This window comes from Gymnoscopelus microlampas, assembly GCF_963454915.1.
Source record: "Gymnoscopelus microlampas genome assembly, chromosome: 15".
In the NCBI taxonomy this organism is placed as follows: domain Eukaryota; kingdom Metazoa; phylum Chordata; class Actinopteri; order Myctophiformes; family Myctophidae; genus Gymnoscopelus; species Gymnoscopelus microlampas.
The window spans coordinates 29,245,017-29,270,722 of record NC_139952.1 but is presented as its reverse complement, the minus strand read 5'-3'; the positions used below and the strand labels follow the sequence as shown (position 1 = coordinate 29,270,722).

Here is a 25,706-nt window from a genome sequence, read left to right as displayed (position 1 = left end):
CAAATGGTAAAATATGGCCCTGGCCAGCCCATTTATTATTCATGTGACTTTTTGTCAAGGTCCTAGATCAATATCTAAGGACAAGGCAAACCTACGGGAACTTGAAGGTGATTGTGCCCCTAGGTGCAGAATTTGAAAAAGAAATGGTTTAAAGCTGCAATCTGTAACGTATGTCCTGCTCGGTTTGAACCCAGGTCTCTCGCAGGAGACCAAATTTCTACCGCTTGGTCAGGGGCTTTGTTGAACAACGGTGAACAGAGGCTGGCTCTTAAGGTGAGGTCAGGGGAGACGTGTGTGTGAGTAGTTTCAGGCAGTGCTACTTGTCAACCAGTAGGTGTCCGATACCTGACACCACGGGGTCTACTTTTCTCAGTGGAACAGTAGGGTAGACCACCTCCGTCCTCCAACCACAGCAGGTGTGGTGATTATATTGTATTAACAATACTCTGCCATGAAGTTAAAGTAACGATCAAATAAGTTCCAGCTTGCCGATTTAAATAAAGTGAAAGGACTTATTGCAGAAAGTCAGCATGCTCATCTCTGAGGATTATTATGTACGGTATTGTCTGTAAGCCTGCCTGCTACAGCAGTGCCTTTTGCTTTTTTTTTCTATTTGTGAAAGTTCACCCCAAGTGTCTCTCTGTAAAACACCAGATAAGAGCTGGCAGCAGGTGGGGCTGTGGGTGTTGAGATGCAGAGAGACCTCAGACGGGCAGAACCAGCCTGATGGCTCTGCATACTCCTCCAGCGTGAACTGATGAACACTACACTACGAGTGCCTTGTTCCTGTTGCTTGTTCTCCTGTGTGTTTGTGGGTATGCATCAAATTCATTTAGTTGAACTGAATAAAACAAATAAATGTGTGTGTGTGTGTGTGTGTGTGTGTGTGTGTGTGTGTGTGTGTGTGTGTGTGTGTGTGTGTGTGTGTGTGTGTGTGTGTGTGTGTGTGTGTGTGTGTGTGTGTGTGTGTGTGTGTGTGTGTGTGTGTGTGTGTGTGTGTCCATTATGGGTGGGGTCAAAATGACATGGGTTTGAACAATAATGTGACATGTCGTTGTGGGATTGTGGCCTCAAAAACGACCCACAGACCATGTAAAGCACATTACCCTCTCTGTCCAGAGTTTGAAGCATGAATAACCCCTTTTATACTCTCCCTGCAAATACACCAATATTACCTTCCAAGAAAAGCAGATGGTCAATCATGGTGTTTAAATACAATTTACAATTTAGGCATTTTATTTACTTACAAAATGTAAGCCATAATAAATGATAGTTAATCTGCAAACTCAGATTGTTCCAAATCCCACCACCACCCTACCTTCTAAATCCCAGGTAATGTGCAGTGTTTCTCTGTAAGTTGTAAAGGAATCAGTTATGGATCGCATTCACCTTCAAATGGAAGCAATGCACATGGGCACCACGGGATTTCCAGCAATTTATTCCATGGCACTAAAAGAGAATTTAGCCACGTTCGACTACTCGGGAAGCAGCACAGTATGTAGATGACCTGTTAGATGGGGCAGACGTGTCTGGCTGACATTCTGGCACTGCTAGACCCTCTGGCAGACAAACAGCCATAAAACCAGCCTGCTGAAATTGCAGGTATAAAGAGAAGCTCGTCATCTACAGTAGGCATCTCTCAGAAAGGTATAACTTTAGGCTCTGACAGGATAGAAGCGCGTTTCTTTAAAACATGCCAACACCTATCAAAAAGAAAAGATAGAAAATACCAGTGAAGGTGGTCCACCCCCTCAGATTGTTGTTAAAACCGAACAGCCATTGGAGGACGTGGCACATTATAATATGACCTCCAGAGGCAGAAGAACGTTTTACACATTTAAACACACAGCTTGCTGCAACTCCACCTTTGGTACTTCCGACACGTAAAAACATTTCCTCTTCATGGTAGATGAGAAATCTGGTCAATTTGTTACATTAACATGTGTCACTGTCACGGAGCAGCCTCTTGTAGACAAATTTTCCCCATTATGTCAGTATACATGCATATTGAAATGTATGTTGCGCTTGTCACTTGTAGATTCCCAGTCACACAGAAGGTGCACATTCTGTTATGGGCCATTGTAGTTGGGTGATTGGTGCCTGAAGATCTGATTGAGGGGTGCCTGTTAATCCTGTTGTGCATCTTGGGTGGATTTTCTATTTTCAATTTTTAAAAGTTGATCAACAAGGTGACATCGATTCGCATCACAACGCAACGCGATGTGAGCTTGTAGTTCATACAGCATATCGTCCCTGCATGGTGGATGGAAACCTCATATGTCCAAAACTGTCATTTTTCAGGATTCAAATTAAAAAACAACAAAAGTAGTAGATCTACAAGCTCAAAACGCGTCACTTCCCGCCTTGTTTCGAGCTTGTGGATCTGCTACTTTTGATGCTTTTGTGTGACGCTGTAGTATGATTAAGTAGGGCATTAATTTACGAAAATACCCCAAAAGTTAGAATATGGAGATAAGAGGTTTCTGCCCGACAGCGACGATATACAAAAGTGGATGCAATAGATCATTGAAAAACACTATTCTAACCCAGACAGTCCAAGACAGTACAGATGGTGTGTGGCTAGGTGAAAGTCTTGACTGCACGCCTCCTGTTGTACTGTATACTTTGGGCCAAGACAGTACAGACATGATACTGATCACGATACAGACATGATACTGATCACGATACTAGCCATGATACTGACATGATACTAACCATTTTTCATGATGCTAACTAGCAGGGCCCCAATGACATTCTCAGAACCTTATGAAACCGTGCCGTAGTGCATGGAAACAAATCCAGAACCTGTTAAATACATTATACATCACTGTTCACTTAGTTATTGTAGTCGAAAAGAGCCAATACAAGGGTCTGCACGACACCTGGAAATAGCTGGCACTACTACATGCCACTGCACCACATGCCACTGCCATGACATCTCTCCAGTGTTCGTGACAAATATTAGACGTGTGCAGTAGAATTTCCACCACAGACATCATAGAAGTATCTACTACCACTATCTACTTTAATGCAGTGCAATATTAGCCTTTTTTCGCCATCAAAAAGTGTTGTTTATTATTTAATTTGACCATGTTTTGACAGTGATGAATATCTATGGAGGAAAAACACGGACGATATCCTTTAACGCAAGGTGTAAATGAGCTCTATATGTACCTGAGCTGTCTGCAGTAGGCTGGAGTCTATTGATCTGTGTGTGCCACTTTGGGATATGAGAGCAGACACACACACACACACACACACACACGCACACACACACACAGACACACACACACACACACACACACACACACACACACACACACACACACACACACACACACACACACACACACACACACACACACACACACACACACACACACACACACACACACACGCAGTAGTGAATATCAACGGGATTTGTGAAAGGTCTGCCTGTCGGGAGCTGTCAGATCACAAACTACACTAAAAGACGTTGCTCTTTAAATGTGATTGTGCGATTTGATAAATGTTATTTAGGAAACACGACAGGTATGGCATTTTCTAGCAATATCCTCCCCCGCACATTCACAGAGAGACTTTTCTTCTTTGTGCCTTCTCTCACTCTTTCTTTACATTTTTCTCGCACAGACACTCGCGCGCGATCACACACACACACACACACACACACACACACACACACACACACACACACACACACACACACACACACACACACACACACACACACACACACACACACACACACAGACACATGCACAGGCACTCAGTGTTCTCGCCTGCCTTGCTCCATCTTTCATTAATAAACAACCCAAGCTGTGCTTCCCCTCTGCCTGGCTTCCGTGCATGCACACCACACACACACACACACACACACACACACACGCACACACACACACGCACACGCGCACGCACACACGCACACGCACACGCACACGCACACGCACACACACTCCAGAGAATCCCACGTTGCAGTGCGGCGTCGATGAAGTCCTCCATGGCAACCATTTTGAACTAAGATTCATCAACTTTATATAGCTGACCTAGTTTGTCTCCTCCAGCCCCCGTAGAGGCTGCCAGCGGCGCTGAGGCCCGGTCCGTGTTCCACACTAACGTTACTCTACACAGGAGCAGGAGGGGGGCACCTTCAAATAGGACAGCATTCTAATGCGGGCTCCGGCGCTCCATCTTCAAAGTTCTCTCCCACAGAAGGGAAACTTTGACAAGACCAACCAACCTAACGAGAGAGGGGTTTTTTTGGTCACACGTTTATAGTTTATTCTTGGCTACGAGCACTGTGACTGTGGGAAACTTGAAATGACACTGCTGTTGGGAACATAGTTATACAATTGCAGATGGGAAACAGGTTCATTAGCCACAACCATTTAATATAAACAACTATAATAATAAAAAAAAAAATTAAGTGACACCAGCTATAAGGTTAATGAATGAGTTTGACGTCATTCGGAATTCTTTCAATACTCAGTCACCTCTTGTTTATAGTTGTTTGGGTGTTGCTCCGTGTGCATACAGTAAATGACACCTATCAATCACGTTAGAAACACAATGGCCTCCAAACACTCTTCATAGTGTTGATTAGAATCACAAAACACGCTAGTCGCCCATGCAGCATTCCTATTTGACAGTGGCAGATAATAAAGATGGTGACAGGCAACAACGGCTCCATTGAGGAAAGAAAGCAGTCTGTTCCCCTTGTGTTTTGCAGAGACAGTGATTTATAGAGCAGCTTTTGTTTCTGTGTGTGAGTGTAGTTCCAGGGATGGGCTCATATTTAGTAAAAGACTGGCTTGCTGGGCTTTTTGAAATAAACCACAGCCTACAGTAGATTAGAAACCACCGCCTCGAGAACCTTTAGGGTTAGAACATTCCAGTGTGACATGTGCTGTTTGCATAGCCCCAAGTCGACCCCAGCGGCAGCGCATTTCTATCTGTGTGGCAGTCAGCTTGCGTGTGAGTGATGGGAAAGTACGGGAGGGCAAAGTTGTGACACATACTTTGAGATTTGCTGGGGACAACTCCGTGATTGATGGGGATAATTTAAAAAAAGATCTAACTTTTCAAGTTCAGCGACTCATCGAGAGATGGGGATATGAAGGTGCAACAAACATGGCGTGCGATACGGATTTCTCCGCGCTATCGAGGGATGAAGGTCAATTACTAGAATAAAGCTGCCAACGTACACCAAACAAAGTACAAATAAAAATGTCCACTTCAGCAGCACTTGCTGAAATGAACAAAGTTCTTTCAGGATCCACGAGTTCGGAACATTGGGCCCCGCCCACTATATACAGGGCTGGAACGGCGATTTTACCACAGATCTGTTATTTGTTTACACCATGCTCCTGTGTGCTTTGAATAATAATTAGTACATTGAATAAATCTCTGAGATGTCACCATTTCTGGTGACAGACACAATGGACAACGTGTGTGCGTTTCCTCTCCATGAATTAACTGCCATCTGGTTGTGTTTGTAGTCCCTCGGATAGAGATTATAGAGGTTTGTACCCCCTAACCTCTTCAACCAACCGTTCTTCAATACTATCCATGGTACATTGCTGGCGTAGTGTGGAAATAAAACAATATAAATCATGAGCGCATTGCGTGTCTGACCAAACACACACAATGTTCACTGTGGTGACGTTCGGCTAGTTTGAAAATCTTGGATGAGCAAAAACTGCCGAAACAAACTTGGGCCAGGCAATGCGTTTGACCGTATGCTCATAATGACGTCATTTTGTTCTTATTGACCTGCAGAAGCCGAAAAAAGTTTTACTCCTTTTGGAGTATGCTGCAGCCTTAAGCAGGCCATTTGGGAGACACTTTTATTCATGCCATGTTTCAGCAGCATGTGTGGTCCCAGTGGAGAATCATATCCCCAAGCCAGACTATGTTAGCGGTATGCTCTACCCACCGAGCTGTAGATTCCCTCCATAAAGACAGGAGAGATTACTCTTACAATTTACATTTAGGTATTTAGCCGATGCTCCTATCCAGAGTATAAAAAAGCATGTTCTACAAACTAGGAGAACAATTAGACATCAACTCTGGCATCTATTTAAATAACAATTAGCATTTGCCAACAAGTAAACAACATACATATCGACTTAAATTACATACTGTAATTACCATCAATATAGCATCACTCATCACCGCTAAATAATGCTTCACTTCCACATGAGACTATAGGGACAAGGGACTTATACATATATGTTGCTATTGTTCTTTAAACTGCAGTACTATGCACCTTATGGCGCATACATCAGTTACTATACACTGCTGTTTTAACCCCAGCATCAGTATTCTAGGGAAACTTTTGTAGAAAGACAATCTACAAGCTCACAACGCGTTGCGCAGCGACGTGTTGTGAGCTTGTAGATAACTACAGTACAGTTATGCGCACTGAGCCAGAGTGTGACAGATAGCTTTGACCCCTGGAGCCACAAAGAAATTGTACAGTGACTGTGTGTGTGTGTGTGTGTGTGTGTGTGTGTGTGTGTGTGTGTGTGTGTGTGTGTGTGTGTGTGTGTGTGTGTGTGTGTGGGGGGGGGGTTATTGCTATGTGATAAGTGCGGATACATTAAGACCAGAAGACTCGATCCAGATGCCCACACTCACTCTAACATCCACCTACGTGATCTTCACCTCTCTCTCTTGGGCACACATTCCGAAGCAGTTTTTAACACATCCTCCCACTTGTTCTGTAGCTCGCCCACACACACACACACACGCATGTTCTTCCAAAAGAAAGAAACCGATAACCTGTCGCTCACCCATGCCATCCACACCTTCATGCCCACACACACACTATACTGTACATATACATGATGCCCAACGACAGCTCGGAGGTGGGCGGAGAGAGCGGAATTATGTCAAAGACCTGGCATAGCCTGGAGGGGCTGTCACAGACGACTGAAGCACAGCTTGCTCATCTTCAACAATATCTTTATTGATCAGCAAAAGTACCATTTACCTCGTTCTCCATCCTCATGCTGTTGACAGTTTATCAATTCAAACAAAGCAGATGGCTTCCTCTCTGCCATTCATAATATCTCCCTCATTAGATTACCAGTAGACAAAGAAATCATTACTTGAGACATTCGGGACAAATAAAGACTGAAAGATGATCTCCATTTGGAATATGGCCCAATAAAGTTTCATCTCTGATGTTTCTGCCCTGTGCCTTTTGAGCCCCAGGCATTTTTCTTTACTATTATTTTTTGGCAATAAAATAAATGGAGCCTGTGAGTTGGCTAATGTTAAGTATAATAGGCAGATCAGGGCAGAAGTACTTGATTTTAATTCAGGAAAGGAGAGTCCTGACCTCCAAATGTAACCGAAAACCACAGACCGACCATAATGTCATCAGTGGTAATGGGAGAAAATAGCTGTGTGTGAATCACATCAGCGGAGATGGGATGGAGGTATGGGAGGGAGAATAGGACGAATGGGAGAGAGATAAGATAGGATGGATTGGAAGGAGGTAGGATAGGACGGATGATAGGGAGGTAGGATAGGACAGATGAGAGGAAGGAGGCTAGGATGAATGGGAGGAAGGTACGATCTGAGGGAGATAGGTTGGGACAGATGGGAGGGAGGTGGGATAGGAGGACGGATGAGAGGGAGGAGGGCTGGGCAATTAACCGAAAATATATCAAAACCGCTATTTAGAACCAATAACCGACTTCTCTTGCTCATGTAGTTTAATTGATTAATGGAGAAGTATAATTTTTTTTAATACATTTCTTATCATCTATATAATATATAACATAATAATATATTATTTTAATAATTGTTCATTAATTGTAATTAGGGCAAAAGTTTGAAATAATACTGATTTGAAGTCATATCGCCCAGCCCTGGAGGTATGTAGAATAGGACAGATTGGAGTGAAGGGGTAAGATGGTAGGATTTGTCTTCACCTTCTCTCACTCCCTCACACAAGCACACTTGGCTTCCGTCTCAGTCGATTACCATATTTGGATGCTGAACCGGGGGGAACAACCCAACATTTGTTGCGAGAGCTTTGTGGATCCGTAGGAAGACTACATGTGCATACATGCAAATAGGCTCAACATTAGCATTAGATGTCCTCAGGGCTACATAGGCTAGCTGCGTGTGTGTGTGTGTGTGTGTGTGTGTGTGTGTGTGTGTGTGTGTGTGTGTGTGTGTGTGTGTGTGTGTGTGTGTGTGTGTGTGTGTGTGTGTGTGTGTGTGTGTGTGTGTGTGTGTGTGTGTGTGTGTGTGCGCGCGCGTGTTTGCGTGTGCGCAAGTGTAACGAAGCAGAGAACCCAACCATAACAAGATACAAATACTCACTCTCCAGGCATCTTTTACTCACACAGGCGCATTCTAATTTTCACATGGCCATAAACCCATGGGTTACTACACACAAGTACAATGTACATCAATACAACGCTTTAAACACAGATGTGTGTGTGATTTTTCTTGGGCACACGAAACATGAGAATATTCCCATGCGTTGGAGAGTTAATTTCACATCTAGGAAAGGGTTAAGAGAAATTAAAACCATTTCACTGGCAACTATAACAGCAGTGCTCATTTTATGGAACAATTAGTTTTTTTAGGAGAGGGAACGGTTCAAGAGGAAAATTGTTCGTAGCAGCGTATAATTCAAGGTTCCAAGTGCCTTTTTATTTTCCGAAACGTAAAACATTAATTAGAAGCAATGCAATATTGTAGATTTTCGCAAATTAATGACATAGTTCATATAAAAAAAGATCAAGAGTTTGAGGATGTCCGTTCTTGCCGTTCATTAAATTCTCTCTTGGCCATCCTCGATTCCCAGGGACGAGCCCAACAGTTGCAGTCTTTGTCCTTTTCCAAAGGGAGTCGGGGCTGGCTTCATCTCCCCACAGCCCATCATCTGTGTCCCATCGCTGTCCTGGCAGCGGGCCTCGCTTTTCCAGACTCCCCAGCCCCACCAGAAACAGGAGCTGGGGCCTTGTTGGTAAAACCTCCTTTCACCGGGGGAGACCCGAGGTCTTCGTTTTGACCATTATCCTCACGCAGGACTGCTCCAGTACACAGCCTAACTGCACAGACAGACACATGACAACGACACACCGGGTTAGCTGCCACGGAATGTTATCACTAAATAGACTGTATTCATTACAACCCCTGCAGCACCAACACTAAATCTTGATCAGCATTGTTGTAAAATGTGGCATTCATGTACCTGTGCATTTGAGCATTTGTTGCATGTCATCATAGTCTATATAAACAACAATATTTACGATACAATCCATATTGACAGTGAAATTTCCCATCTACTCATTTCAGTCTCTCCTGGTGTTGGAGCATTTCCCATGGTGCATTTTACGGACCAGCATTACCCAGCCTGTCATGCCCATATGGTTTATGGTTGCAATTACAGTAACCCCCTTCATATGTTCTGAAGTAATGATTGCTAGTTTGCTGTAAACACAGCAAAGTGGGTCTATGCCATGGCCATCGAGGGTAGCGTCTAAAAAACGGGTAAGGTTCGTCGTTTTCACATTCTTGGATTTGACCCCCAGACATCACTGGGGTAATAGTTTCAACTTTTAGCAAATCTAAAATAGCAAATCTACCAGCAGATCTACGAAAGCTTGTAGATCGACTATATCCACAATTGTACAACATTTTTTTAAGTATAAAATGGGGCTTAAGTGATCAGAACCAGGAAAATACGTCTCAATATCATCTATTCATTCTCATATCACAATATCAATATAATATCGATATATTGGCCAGCCCTAGTAGATAATGTTGAAAATCATGATATTGTCCCTTTAAGGAGAAACCCCCTCACCAGCCCCCCACTCACTGGTTCCATTTTAAGACTCGCCAGTCGTTCTCTCCTGGCTTCTCTCCTGTCAGAAGCATGAGCTATGGATCCTCATTAGCCACTTTTCCCAGCTGGATCATGTTGACATCTGCATTTGCGCTCAAGGCTAGCGCCGCTACACACCAATTCACTAGCACTGTCAGGAAGGCGACGCAACTCCCTGGCGCCGGCTAATCATCGGAATCAACCAACCCTTAAAAGGCTGTGAAAATCATCGGGAGCACATGAGCTCACATAATGCAGAGCGGTAGAAAATGGAAGTGCGCGAGTTTGTACTGATCCCTGTGATACTGTAGGAAATCTACTGCAGAAAGTTTCTTTTCGTTTTTCACAACAAAAAAAAAAACTTGCAGGAACTCCCCCTCAGGGAAAAACAAAGTTCAGTTAAGCATACAAGACATGTACTGTAGTTCTGAACCTACCTGAGGTTTGGAGGGTCTCACTTCAGCGGACTGTCCATCTCGGGGTGCTCTGTGGCCCATATCGCTGCCTGGGAGAAGGATAAACATCAAATCAATACCAGGTCTCAAAACACTAGGAGAAACTTTATAGGCAAAAGTCATGCAACGTCTATAAGGAGTAGGTAGTCATGCAACTCCAGCTTTCATTTGGATAACTTTGTATAGGTAGAAACGTTTTATTTTGTTTACGTTACTGTATACAACCTTTACACACATATTGCAAAGAAAAAAGTAGCAGCAGCTGAACTGTACATAAGATATTGACAGATGGATTCGGCTTGGTTCATTTTAGCAAGAGTTGCATTAACACTATTGTGGGATATTTTGTTAGTACACAAGAGTTATTTTAGTACATAAAATTCACTATTACATAATATTGGAAGTTACATTTTTCTTACTTTTGAGTTGATTTCTTTTTTTTTTCTTTTCCCCCCCTTTTTTTGCCATGACTGCAATAATGTTTTAAGAAATTGCACGCATTTACCAGCAAGTTTATGTCAATTGATAAACACCACTACCAAATTAAACATTTAGGGTTAGGTTACCTTTACAGAGGAGTGTTCTAGGTTATAACCATCCTCTCCATTGCACGGCCATTACTCTTTAATAAACGTAGCCATCGCGTAGGCGTCAACCGTGACATGAAGCCTAGACCTGAATGGTGGTTTGAATTCAGTTAATTTTCAGGTGCTAATCAATGCAATTCTCATTAACGATTACGACCACAGGTAAGAGGATTGAAAAAGTCTGATACATACCCAGGCATTCAATGCTTTAGAACTCTATACACATTAGGAAGCTATCCAGGTTATTTTAGAGGTCTTACCTCGGGGTCCTTTTTAAAAAGTATAGAAAGAGAGAGAAAGAATAAGTTGTGCTCTTTTGATAATCAATCAAGACATCATTTAGGAAGGTTAAAGTCGTCAGACGTCAATACATTCATTTAGATTTAAAATGCGGTTTTGAATGAGGAAACAAAGCAAAACACCTATGACTGACTGCTCGAAGGTTGTTTAAAAAAGGCCATTTCAAATTTTACTAGGACAGGAAACAAATAAACCAAGTTAAGTTTCATAAAAAACAAACTAAGCTTTATTGACAAACTGCTGCAAAACATCTTTTTTTGACAGATTTAGTTACCTATTTAGGCAAGCTTACACATGTAGCATAATGCATTTTATGGAGAGGGTACAGATACTAGTGGCAGAATAAGTACAGTTTGGAACGTTTTAAAATATGTACAATAGTTCGGATTAAGCTGCAGGATCCCTTTCTCTACAGAAAGAGAAGACCCATGTGGAGATTTCTGTCCCAATCCGCATGCAGTTTATTGTCAGATCACACAATGAAGACCTGAACCTTTTTATAGCATAACAAAAAGGGCCAAATCCTGGCCATGTTCTCGTAAGTTAACAAAAAAGGACATTTTGTCTTCAGAGGCTTAAAATTAAAGTTTAACACTTAAAAAACAAATTAAGGATATGAGGACAGTCCATCTCAACAGTGTCTATTAGGGCTATATTTCAAAACTCTAAGTACAATGACAAATATTGCTGCCTAAAGTCTAAATTGACAACTTTTAGAACTATTTAAAAACAAATGGGAAGCATAATCAAGAATGAATCATACTTAATTCCATTAACACTGATTTTTCCTTCACTTGATTTACGTACGTATATAGATATATATTGTTTTGTTTTTTTCTAGATTACATAATTGAAAGTTTAGAAAGGTATTTTATTTGGCTATTATTAAAACAGAATTTTGAAATGTAGCCTAAATGGGAATCTGCAACTGACCCTCAACATTTTCTTTTTATAATAGACAATTAAAATGGTTTCCTTAGACACTAACACGTTGATAAGGAGCCGCTAAATACTCCTCTAGAAACTTGATGTAATCCCAAAGAGTAAAAAATAAAAAGGTCAACAATGCAAAAAAAGCCAGGGGGGTAATGGGGTCAGAGAGGAAAGAAAATACAGCAAAATAAAAGTAAAGAAAATAAATAAATAAAAACGTTGCACGGTTTCCTTCTCTAAACCCATCTAAAAGCCGCTTTGGGGAGGTGCGGTCTCAGACCTCAAAACCAGTTCGACCAGTTCTCGTTCTCATAAAAATTAGTCCAGTGTAGGTAAAAAAAAAAAAAAAAAGAAAGAAAAAAAAAAGGACCAAACCAAAGACAAAACAGACAATTACTTTTGTCGGGCTGCTTAAAGCGCGAGCTGCCGTGGGTAGACAGGCGGTAGTCGGGAGTTGCGCATTAAGGTGAGTCCAGTTCAGTATTGCCTATAGGGATGCTCCCTGTAAGGCGTCTTGGCAACTCTGGGGGGAGGAGGGGCCTTCCCTGGAGCCTGTCTCTGGGTGCCATTCCAGTCATCTTGGCCTGGGACAAACACACAGAGACAAGGACAGAGACACACACAAATATATGAGATCCATGTCACACCAAGAGAGTCGCGTTATGATCTACAGCAGTGGGTTTCAACCTCTTTCATATCAAGGACCATTATTTAGTTGCCATTAGACTCACGGACCACCAGTTGATGACATTTAGCCTCTCAGACCTAAAACTTAGTATATTTTGTTATTGTTGGATAAGATTATCTCCACAATTCCATCAATGTGGTATTGTTGTGGTAGAGAGATAACAGGCAAACCTTGATCAAAGTTACGATTCTTCTATATTCTCTAATTGTATAAACTTCTTAATTAAGTAAGTAATGCAGATGTTTAACAATAATTTGTTAAACAAACCAAATGGACCCTTATGGGTCCATTTGGTTTCATTTTACACTCTCATCAGTTACAGATCTATAAGGGTCCATTTGGTTCCCTAACTATCCATCTTTTATCTGGGGACCACCTGGAACCCCCTCACGGACCACTGGTGGTCCCCGGACCACTGGTTGAAAACCACATATCTACAGTACGTAGGACACTGGGTTAATGCTGGGTTAATAGCAGATCTACAAGCTTACAATGTGTCACGAACGCGATCTGCCATTTACGGCATGCATCACCAGCGTGCAACTAAGTATGAATCAGGCTTTACACTGATAGTTATTCTTACCGTAGGAATCGTACGAGTCTGTTGTCTCTCCGTGACCATAGTCATAGTATTCTGGTTCTCTGGTTGGTAGAAATGAAAGAGAAAAAAGACACTCTTTGAAAACGTTGGCTAGCTACTTCTCTTTAGCTGCTGAGGGAGGATGATTAGATCCCAAGATCAAAGCCAGTTTCTTTTTTCATCTCTCTCTGTTTTTCTTTTCTTTTTAAAGCATGAAACATCTCAGGCCTGGCAAATAACTAGCAATCTACTAAAATTCTGCAGACAAAAAAAAATAATGAAGCACTTGCAACTGTATTTCTTTGCCAAAAGTGTATTTCTGTTACAAAATACCATTATGTGTCAAATTGGTGACAAGTAGCTGAAAGTGAGATGGATGCTTGACTTACGCCTGGGGCTGACTGTAGTAGCTGTCGTATGAGTCGTAGGCCGTCTCTGTGTAGCTCTCATCATACGTCTACAAGAGAGAGAGAGAGAGAGAGAGAGAGAGAGAGAGAGAGAGAGAGAGAGAGAGAGAGAGAGAGAGAGAGAGAGAGAGAGAGAGAGAGAGAGAGAGAGAGAGAGAGAGAGAGAGAGAGAGAGAGAGAGAGAGAGAGAGAGAGAGAGAGAGAGAGAGAGAGAGAGAGAGAGAGAGAGAGAGAGTCTTAAAATCAAGAATCATGAATGTCAAACTTTCCCCAAAATACTGCACTCCTGCTAAAGCAGACATACTCCCCCCAAATTCCATTGCTGGCATCAGAACTATCTCTCTCCCTCACACTGTGCACTTCTAGTCAAAAAAAACATTCATTCATTTATGAAAGTCTGCGTGCTGGAGAGCTGAGAAGTCATGCATATTACGATTGATGGCAAAGTCATGCACTTAGTTTCCCGAAAATGTCCCGGCATGAACTCACGTATTCATCGTAGGACTCTGCTGCAGCGGGGGTATGGGGGGGCGGCGGAGCCATCCTCTGCGGGGGTCCGGCGGCGGGGGGCCTGGCCCGGGGTGCCGCGGCACCCCTGGCGGGGGCGGCTGGGGGTCCTCCTCGACCTGACGGTGCACCCCTCACTGCTCCGCCCCTGGCTGGGCCACCTCGGGGCGCGCCTCCTCTGACAGCACCGCCACGAGGGGGCATACCCCTACCCCTGGAAGAGAGGAGGAGGGTTGATTGGCTGATAAGAAATGCGATGAAGCTTTTTTTTATATATAATATATATATATTGCATGGATTCATTGATAGTGGTGAGATGCAATGAATATCTATTAAGACAATTATCTAACTGCAGCTATAGTGTGTGTGCGTGCGTGCGTGCGTGCGTGCGTGCGTGCGTGCGTGCGTGCGTGCACAATGCTTCTGCTCACCTGGGTGCCCCAGCAGGAGGTCCCCCGCGGCCTCTGACAGGCAGGCCCCCTCTGCCTCTGGCTCCATGCTCCTGGCCACCGTTCAGGTAGCTCATCTCCATGAACTGCTCTTGGCAGATATCATCCATCAAATCCTGCATGCGCACACACACACACACACACACACACACACACACACACACACACACACACACACACACACACACACACACACACACACACACACACACAGTGGAAGAAAACCAAAAAGGGGGGGGAGAGAGTGAGAAACAGTGTAGGACATGGGAGAGGAGAAAGTAAGAGAGAGAAAAGAGAGGAGGACAGAGTTTAGGACAAAGCAGGAGAAAGGAGCCATGAATAAAAGAGCAGAAGGCAATTACCGAGCCGCTCGATACCCGGCGTCCCCCCTAATGCCTAACGGAGCAAGCAGAATACAGCACAACAAAGTCTCTGTGAGTCGGCAGAGAGTGCTAGAGGGGAGAGGAAGTGATAAAGAAGGAGAGCTCCCTGCCTGCACTCGTGCGTCAGCCTAGGAACCTCTGCACATGAGGTGAGCGACTTGACTTTGCAGGCTTGGCAGGCCCTTTGTGGGTCACATGAGCGGCTAACCCATTTCCGCTGTGGAAAACAATAAGGTGGCACGGATTATAGATGCCGCCTGTTTGAGCGGCACAAATCCTGCGACACAATCCGCCACCTTCCTCCCGGCGTGGCGGCGGTGGGGGGAAACGGAACTGTGACCCAATCGATTATTTTTCATAAATCACTCAGGGATGGTGAAGGCCCTCTAATGATGTGATGGTCGAGAAGAAAAGAAACCCAGATAGCTATTACTATAATATGCAGCACGGAAAGGAGAGTTCAATTTATCTGCATCAGAGGGAGGCAAACAAGACAAACACATTTGTCTGATTACAAATTCATCCCTGGCTCGGAGCAGTGGGACTCTGCTCGCGTGGTTAACCGGTCGGTGGTTTTACCACGCCCTGGCACGCCAACCTGTCTCAATCTAGCTAATGGACAGGAATTTTGTTTTTCTAGCAATTGTGATGAAACAGTGTGTGGAATTTATTGAAAATAATTGAAGGATCTAATGTAAAAGAGGGAGTAATTACAACCACGCCTTCATCCATCGACACATAGATGAAATGAAACAAAGCTGTGACTTTCTTTTATAGGCACAATATATATTTGAGGGAAATCAATTTGCAAACAAGTCTCATTTTAGCAAAGGAAGCCAGTTGTTTATTAGAATGCTTTTTTATTTTCCCCTTTCTGAATCTTAGTAATCTGCAGGGGATGTCCTTTTATGCAACTCAGCAATTTGACATATAATACATCAGCCTGTACATCAGCTCATTTATTTCTCTTCTGATCCAAATCACATTACTTCTCCTGCCACTGAGCGCTAACTGGAAAACCAAAAGGCCATTACACACATTACCTGGCCCATTGGCCAACTCATGGCACAAGGCATAGTTAGAATACACATGGGCAAGCCTTGGCTCTACAGCAGGGCAGGCCCAGCTGGCCTAAACCAACCCCACAACCTCTCAAAATAAAACAAATATAAGCCAGACACAGGCCACGCAAGGCAAGATTTACCATAGAGCAGTCAAACTTTTATTCTCCTTATGTCATTATAAAACTGGATGCTTTGGATGCATACAGATCAACACGAAAGACTTGTAAGCAGACAAACAGATAGGGCACGGTTCACTGTGCTGACACGGTGAAAAACAACCCAATTCCTCTGCTTAAGCTGATTGCTTTACGTGCCTCGACTCGACTATGCCATAAGGTCTGTTTGCTCCTGGTAAATACTCACTTCATCTGCTCTTGCCATCCTGCTGGGCCCACTTTAGATTCCCCTCTCCCCAACACGCATCCTGCAAACCACCCAGCCCTTTTTGAAAGGCATATCTTAAGTCAATTATTAAAGAACCCCTTGGGCCGTTATTGGAGAAGCTTTCAGGCCTGGCCTCTGTGTGTATAAAGGCTTGTGTTTTTGTGGACATTGAGCATAGCAAAAATCGTGATTTACATGCCGGTTGAGTCCGTGACCACTTGACACAGTTAATGCAGGAACACGGAGCATGACAACAATAGCCAAGAAGGGCTTGACCCACTTACGGGAAATAGGAACTTCTTGACTTCCTCCATGGCGTGGGCCATGCGCAAGTAGGCGTCTGGCACAGGGGCAAACACCTCGATGAAGACGTGCAGCTCCATGGACAAGTGGGCATACTTGGGCTCACCGCCTTTCCTCAGTCCCTCCTCCTGAAATGCAGTCAGGCACACAAATAAAGACACATCTCATTCTGCACCCAGTCAAACCACTTGGTACGCTAGTGTCCCTATTCTGGGGCTAACATTCTGCAAAAATAGACCATCGACAAGCTCACGCTGGAGCGTGTAAATCGGCAATTTTTTGGCTAAGATATTTAGTGTAGAGGGGAAACAGGAGGGGGCCTAGTACGGAGCCCTTGGGAAATTGGTCAACTAAATATAGTTCCTAAGTGGCTCAGAAGCAGCTCAAATTCAAGCAAATTATGCATTAGAGAGCTGCATTTAATCTACCTTCCACAGCATCAAGCATTGGTGTGCTATTAATAATAATAGCAAACCAAAGCGTGGCTGCAGGAGTCTAGATGTCTAAAAGAGGGACAGTCTGTCTGTCAGTCTGTGTGTCTAGAGCTAATCAGCTCCAAATTTCGTGGGCACACTGACAGTAGGCCACAAAAAGTGCCTCCACTAATTTTGTTTTATTTTCATATAATTTACTTTTATACTTACTTGTATACATACTTTTAGTACTTTTTAAGTACTCTAAGACGCCTGTAGGGCTCCAAACCATGGTTTGATAATCACAATTAACTGGTAGATAACAAGTTTACTACAGGGCTATCCTAAAGGTATCTATGACAGATGCACAGCAAGCGGCTGCCCTTGAGTTTACATTTATGCATGCCTTAATTATCCTCCACATCCACAACAGCTGGGAACCCACAAGGCCCGGCGTCCATCTCGAATAGAGGACAGATGTTTGATGGCTACCGGTAACCCAGATCCCACAGGTGTGCATAAAAAACACAGTGCATTACCTTTGTTTTGTCTCTCATGGATCCCTTGCCCAGCACGGAGATCTTGGCCCCAGTCTCCTCCTGCAGACGTTTGATTGTGTTGCCCTGAGGTCCCAGAATCTTCCCCACAAAATTGAACTGAAACCCAAGCAGAACAAAACTAAATTAGGCGGGTGATAACCGAAAGATGGCATTTTTGGCAAGAGTGCAGTGCAGCCTTCAGTGGTATATTTACCACGGAGGGTCGATACAAAGCCCCAAGACCAATGATACTACCGGTAAATGTTCACTATAATCATCTAAGCATAGAGTGAAATCTGTGTAGACTGCTATGCAATTTTATGCAATGCAGTATAACCTCTGTGAAAATATGATTACAGACAAATTATTAAGGTCAAAGCTATTTGCCAGCAGACAGGTTCTTAATGGAGACGTTTTAACCTAGACGGTTGGGTCCCTGGGACGGGTTCAGGAAGGTTGCTTATGCAAATTTGAGGACCCCCCCCCCACAAAAAAAAGGATCACTCATTAGCTTTGCAGTTCCAATTCAAATGTTGTGGTAAATGATAGTTGCTGTTGGAAACCTATGTCCAAAACCATTAGTATTTAGGACATGTAAAAGAGAACCTGTTTACCAATGGATCGATCTAATGTAGTTTAGTCACTCTTTAGTCGCTCTTGTTAAAACTTTTCATTTGTTAAATATTTATAAAACCCATACAATCTTCACCACTTTCAGTTTCAAAGTGTGTCTAAAATAGCTCAAATAGCAGATATACAAGCTTGAGCTTGCAGATCTTGTTTTTGGGCATTAACTTACGGAAGTGAATGAAAAATTGAAATATGGAGATACGAGTATCCTGCCTGACAGCAACGTTATGCAAATTTGAGGATAAAAAACATCACTCATTAGCTTTGAAGTTCCAATCCGAATGTTGTGGTTTATGATGTAAAAACGGAGCAGGACTGAGGACTGTCCAGCTGTACAGACAGTACTCCTACATCATATTGATTGCTGGAGACAGACAGGGCGACATCTAGGGATCTTCTTGTTAGAACTGAGCTTTACATCGCTTTTTTTCCTCCCCTGATGCAAAAATAAGTATCCTATCTATCTGGGAACCATATGCTATCCACTTTGAAAACCACAGCAAGTTCATCTAATCCAAACCACACTGCCGGTGTATGACAGGAGCCAATGTAACAGAGTCAACCTGGGCTGACAGAAACAAGACAACCCATATTATATAATGGTGTATATATATAGCTAGCGATATAAATGTCTTACATTGAGACAGGTTATGCCTGAACATCTTGTGCCACCAACACGGCAACATAACATGTGTCTGCAATCAATGTCACCATATGTCTGAGCCATATTTAGATCAAATACATACAGATGAAGCCAGCTGAGGTTAGGCAATCAAGCCAGAAGGCATCTCAGAATAGAATAACTAACGCTTACTGAAACGTGAACACAGCACACGACACAGTCTGCAGAGCAATGTCCTTTACCATAACATTATTATTAACATTTTGATCTTTTATGCTGGCGTTTTAAAGATGCAGTTGTATCCAGGCCAGGGTAATTATACACCTGAGCTAATAGATCAAGGTTGAGAGGAGTAATTTGACCCAATGGCTTTGTGTAATTGAAACTCAGCTGCAGAATGAATTAAATCAAGAGGGGCTAAAGAAGACAGGGGTTAGAGAGGATAGGGTTGGAAAATTAGACATGCCAGATTTTTGGGTCCGATGCCAATACCAATTTATGAGAACATTTAACTCATAAGTAAACAAATAAACACGTTTTGATAGATTTAACCACTTACTCAAAGTGTTACAAAATAGCTCATCTATATGATCACAATGCTTCATGAGCTTGTTAGATCAGCTATTCTTTTTACATTTTTGATAACTGAAGACTTTTGAAAAATTCTGCCTATAATGACATGCCCAAAATAAGGACGGCAAGTTAATAGTAAATTAATTAAAAATATAGACACATCGGCAGCATAATTGTATATACCAATGCTGTCAACAAAGTCAAATAATGGCCGATATCTGGCAATATACAGGTCTGGCTCTATTAGAAAAGATGGGGGGGGGGGGGTAAAGGGACTAAGCTCACCTTTGGGTACTGTTTTACAGGTATGAGCACTCGCTCCTTAAGTTTGATGTTCTTTGTTGTGAAAAGGTCCAGATAGGTTTCTCCTCCTTCCTTTTTGGGCTCTCCTTTCTGGATTCTATCGACCTCTATAAAAAGGAAAAGGTATCTGTTTCAGGCATATTGTTTTGGATGCAAAAACTTGATACATATACTCGCAGCTTCAATCAATCAAGACATCAAACAGTGCTTTGGGTGGCATGGCATTATATCAGACGTGGAGAGAAATTCTGGCTATAAGAAGTATTTTGTCACATGAGAACGGTTTTGTTCTAAAATTAGTATCTTCTGTGCCATGTCAGCCTCCCTGTCATGAAGGCAGAGCTACACACTTAATATAAGAAATAAAAAAATAAAAAAAAGTCACAGAGGCTACAGTTAACTGCATGAGGGAGGGGGTTCAAAATGTACCTGTAAACAAGGTATTCTAGTCATGTGGCTAATATTTGGTCTATAAAACAAGTTAATTAATTTCACCCTCACATGTTAAAAGACCAAACAGGTGTTTTGCATATTTTTCCCGTTGATTAGATGCCATACTTTACATTACTGCTGACAACTTTCCAAAACATTAGCATACCATATTATTTATTGTTTTGTGTTATTCCTAGCCCCTCCAGGAAGCCATTGGTTCCAATTCATTTGAACTTTCAGAGATTGGTAATCAAACACAGGGAACTTTATGCCACCTTTATTTTTTATCAAAGTTACATTATCATTACATTTTAAAGCAGCTTAAGGCACAGATTAATCTGAAAAGTCTACAAAGCCGACAGGAGAAAAGATTATTTTATGAACAAACTTCAAACATCCATCCATGACTTCAGCAAAGGCAAGGTGAATATTAGCCAGATTAGCAGATCATTTTAAGGTGGGTTTATCATGTGAAAATATTAATAAAAAAGGGGGGATCTAGTAAACATGCAATAACACCGGTGTGATCCTTTAAATAGCAGTTTATATGTTGACAGTATCTAATGTGGTGGTGGCTATACTGTAAACAGAAACAAAACATTCATAAAATGACTTGAATTTGCATTATTGTACTGAAAAACGCAATTACACATTTTCCGCAAATCATTCAGGCCTACTTGAGGGTTAGGATTATTTGATCTATATGATATCCTCAGCATTAATATTCATTTGTAAGTCAGAGAATGTGCAAATGTAACAAAATGGACCTTTACGGGTCCATTTGGTTACATTTGTACATTCTCAGAGTCAAATTAACAATAGATTTGACTGTGTGTATATTTTTATACACACAGTCAAATCTTCTACAGCCATGAATCCCCACACTCCAGTGCCTTTCACACAGCATCGGGCTGAGCTGAAGCTGTGCCTTGCATCACCTCTTCCTCAGTGGCAGCCAGGGTACCCAGCCTCTAGGGCCCACATATACCCACACAGTTCCATCACAGCCGCCTCCTCACCTCTGACCATGACAAGTGCTAAAACTGCGATGTGCAGACGTGTCAGCTACCGCACTGTCTACCGGCTGCACAGCAGGCAGGGGGAGGAGAGCTACTGGAGATGTCTGTCTCCTCTCCTTACTGAGGGAGCCGAGGACACACACACACACACTGACCGACACACTAATGCCTCAGTTACACTTAGTTATACACTGGTGTTGCATGCCGTAAATAGCAGATATACAACGCGTCACGAATGTGACACGTTGTGAGCTTATAGATCTGCTATTTACTGAGCACAACACCAGCCCGCAAACAAGTATAACTGAGGCTTAAAGAGGAGAGCCATTACCTCAGTGCAAAACATAATAGGTGTACCTCTGTGAGCATCCTGGACAAATAAACTATGCCAGCCAATTATTAATTAAAAAAGTTTATAAACGCACACACATCCAAATGACTAAATTTCTATCTATAGGTGCTAGTGCTAGACACAGAAGAACACATAAAAACATAAAAATAGAGTCTGCACACTGGATCATGCAACCATGGACACTTAATATATTACCCACCAAAAAGGTGATGCTTCAAGCATCTGCTTTGGTGGTAATACATTAAATATCCAGTCTGCAGACTATGCTTCTGTCAGTGTCAGCCAATTATTCATTACCATTCCATTATAAATGTAGTCATCGACTTGGCAGCAACAAAAGCAAGCACATTGCAGCAGTATAGCAGCTTGTGCCACCAACCATTTGAAAAGCACATGGGACAGTGTGGAGCTGATGGTTTTAATAATGGACCAGGCAGGCAGGTCACACAGATTTTAAAACACAAGCTTTGATGACACAGACACACAGATACAGAAGTGCCGTGTCCAACCATTTCCATTTAACCATCTGTAACAATAATGCTTTTCATTCATCCTCCAGGATGGATCAGTGAACAGGAATGCTGAGACACCGTTATTATAGCCTGCAGACTAACTGATGTTTACCTCGTTGGACCAGAGTTGCCATGTCCGCTTATTATAAGCGACTTTGGGCTTGCTTTTCTGTAATGTTGCTTGTAATTTACAAGCAACATTACAGAAAAGCAAGCTGCAACTAACCAATATGTACAAGTTGTAAATATTGGTTAGTTGCAGGTTGCTGTTTTTTTGGCTTGTTTCTAAAGTGAAGCTGCTTATTTAGGCTTGCGTCCAAAATAAATATTATTATTTAAACCACTGGTTCTCAAATATTTTCATGAAAATGTTTTGTGCCACAGTCAGCATTTGTGTTGTTAGAATGTTTCAAACGCATTCCAAATATTCCACATTTTATTGCAAGAGTTTTTGAAAATAGCAGATCTACGATGCGATGCGTTGTGAGCTTGTAGAGCAGCTATTTTCAAATAGCCAATAAAGTGCTCATGTGGCTCTAGTGGCTTCTTTTGAGCTTGTTTTCCTAGACCTGGTTGCTTATTTCTTTCACAAAATATGGCAACGCTGGCTGCAAAGTATCGAGGTGACCCTGTCACAATATTGTCGCACATTGAATGGTGTGCAACATTTCTAACAGACAATTCTACAGAAACTGTGGCTTTTGCCAAAATGTGTCCTCCTATATAAGCAAGCCAACTTTTACAATCATGTCATCATTCACAAGAGGCATGGATGGGGTCTCTTTTGGGGGGCTTTAATGTTAATTTGTACACAATCGCACGACAGCGTCGCTTGCCGACCAGAGCGGAAGGGACCCAGCAGTTCATCGGCTTGTAGATCAAAGTCTTGTCGGCAAGCGACAAAGTTGTAGGCTAGTAAGGCTACACTACGCAGTATAATTACATTTATAAGCAGCGTTGCCATGTCCACTTATTCTAAGCGACATTGGTCTTGTTTTTCTGTAAAGTTGCGTGTAAATATTGGTTAGTTGCGGGTTGAGTTTTTTTGGGCTTGTTTCTAAAGTGTAGTTGCTTATTTGAACATTATCTCACACAATCTGGCAACACTGGTTGTAATTACGCAGCGATCGGGACACATATAACGAGAGCCTTCTGATAAAGACACGTCGTAGCCGCAGAGGAAGCTTTATATCCCACCGGAAATAAATCAGATACTAACGGTACTACCAAGTATTTATGTTGAATATTATCCTTTCTTTAAACACGATTATTATAGAATATATATATATTAAAAAAATATATATTATTCATATATATATAAACACCCAACACGTGTTGTTGGGTGGTGTGAGAGGATTTATTGTAAGCGATTATTGTAATAGGGAGGTCTGTGTCTCGTCCAGCGTGCACGCAGCGCGCGCTTGCACACACACACACACACACACACACACACACACACACACACACACACACACACACACACACACACACACACACACACACACACACACACACACAGCGCCGATCGGGTGCGAGTTGTTTAACACAACACATAGCAGCGTAATAACAGTATGGTAACAACAGCGCGTGGGACGCTCTGCCACAGAATAAACACTCTTTACCTGCAGATAAAAGTTTCATGGCGTGCGTAAAAGACGCGTCCAGGCTGTCCTTCTCCGCCAGCAGCTCGGGGAGATATTTGCCGTGATCGCTCTCCATTTTATATAACATAAAAAAATAAAAAATCTGTCAATTATAAATAAATGGAAAAAAAGGGGACAAAAATCTGTTTGTGATGATGGGGAGATGGATCGATGCGTAAAACGCGTAAAAACGAAAAGCCACCACCACCAATGTTAAAAGAGTAGATCCAGTTATAATGCAACTATGGAGCGCGTATCCACTTCGCAGCAGATTGCGTCTTGCATGTGAGCTGGTGTGCGTTTGGACAGCACAGAGCAGTGCTGTCTGGGTGTGTTTCAGTGTGTGCGTGTGTGCGTGTGTGTGTGCGTGTGTGCGTGTGTGTGTGTGTGTGTGTGTGTGTGTGTGTGTGTGAGAGAGAGAGAGAGAGAGAGTGTGTGTGTGAGAGTGTGTGCTGTCTCCTTGCAGCAGCAGCGCTCTGTGGAAATGGAAGAACAAAAGCTGGTGACTGGAGGATGATTTGGACCGGTGTTGCCAGGTCTTGCGGTGTTGCCAGAGAAACACGCAACCAGGTTTACGAAAACAAGCCCAAAAGAAGAAACTATAGGCCACATTGATTGATTGAATACTTTATTAGCAGTTAGCAAAAAAAAAACAGCTCAGGAAAGTACAGTTCAAATGAGCACTTTAAACCTATACGTTGGCTATTTGAAAATAGCCAATCTACAAGCTCACAATGTGTCGCTTTGCGACGCGTTGTGAGTTTGTAGATGTGCTATTTTCAAAAACTTTATTTTCAATAAAATGTGGAATATTTGGAATATTTCTTTGAAACATTCTAACAACACAAATGCTCCCTGGCACAAAACATTTTCATGGAAATATTTGAGAACCACTGGTTTAAACAATAATTTAAAAAAATTGGCAGCAAGCCTAAATAAGGAAGTACACTTTAGAAACAACAAGACCAATAAAACTGCAACCACCAATATTTACCAGCAATTTTACAGAAAAAAATAAGCCCAAAGTCGCTTATAATAAGCAGACATGGCAACGCTGATTTGGACTCAACCAGCGGAAGTGAGCTCAGAGAAGCACACAGCTTATTGCTGAACTGACCCCGCCCACCGCAGCCTCATTTATATCTGTCAGGTAGAAACCTTGTATGCAAAAAAAAAAAAAAAAAAAACTTTCCAAAAAATAAATAAATAAATGTTTTCACAACAGCTCTTGTTAATACATTTCAGTGGTTGAATATTAATATATAATGCCAGCACAGACACACTTACCACTTACACTTAATATTAGGCCTATTTGTGTTCAGAAATAGCAGATCTACAAGCTCACAGCTAACACAGCATGTAGCATTGCAATGCTTTGTGAGCTTGTATTTGGGCTATTTTTGGGCTATTTTGGGCTATTTTTTGTGATACTGTAGATTAGAATGATGAAGTAGAAAGGCAATAATTTGCGGGGGAAAGAAACATAAAAAGTTGAAATCTGGAAATACAAGGTTTCTGCCTGGCAGCACAATGCCGGTGTCGCTTGCCAAAAAGAAAAGATCTACTGCAAGTTGGGCTAGTAGATCTAGCCTATATGTTCTTTTTGGCAAGCGATCCTGTGGTGTTTTCTCGGCACTGCTGTGGGTGTGTCCAGTGTCCACACTGTCAGAGTTCCCCCCCCCCCCCCTTTTTCTTTATTTTAATTTCAATTATTTAATTTCAATTTTATAAAGAGAGGCCTGAAGTCTCATGGTGCTTTCTCTGGGGTCTTTGCA

The 25,706-nt window shown here is 42.4% G+C and overlaps 1 protein-coding gene across 3 annotated transcripts; it reads right to left on the bottom strand.

The window, feature by feature from the left end:
* Positions 1 to 6,996: 6,996 nt before the first annotated feature.
* On the bottom strand, positions 6,997 to 24,379 carry khdrbs1b (KH domain containing, RNA binding, signal transduction associated 1b). Of its 3 annotated transcripts, XR_014602419.1 has the most exons (13): positions 23,911 to 24,379; positions 19,956 to 20,080; positions 17,846 to 17,962; positions 16,875 to 17,021; positions 14,742 to 14,875; positions 14,293 to 14,524; positions 13,786 to 13,853; positions 13,400 to 13,458; positions 12,526 to 12,712; positions 11,088 to 11,164; positions 10,875 to 10,983; positions 10,291 to 10,358; positions 6,997 to 9,074 (listed from the first exon to the last, which is right to left on the bottom strand). XR_014602419.1 is itself a non-coding variant. In XM_084080548.1 (9 exons), the coding sequence occupies exons 1-9, from the start codon at positions 24,017 to 24,019 to the stop codon at positions 12,606 to 12,608; spliced, it is 1,098 nt and encodes a 365-aa protein (XP_083936674.1). In that variant the 5' UTR covers positions 24,020 to 24,379; the 3' UTR covers positions 11,209 to 12,605. The 3 variants fall into 3 exon arrangements, 1 of the variants encoding a protein (XP_083936674.1); XR_014602420.1 differs by lacking the exons at positions 10,875 to 10,983; positions 11,088 to 11,164; XM_084080548.1 differs by lacking the exons at positions 6,997 to 9,074; positions 10,291 to 10,358; positions 10,875 to 10,983; positions 11,088 to 11,164 and having other exon boundaries at positions 11,209 to 12,712.
* Between the last annotated feature and the right edge of the window lie 1,327 nt (positions 24,380 to 25,706).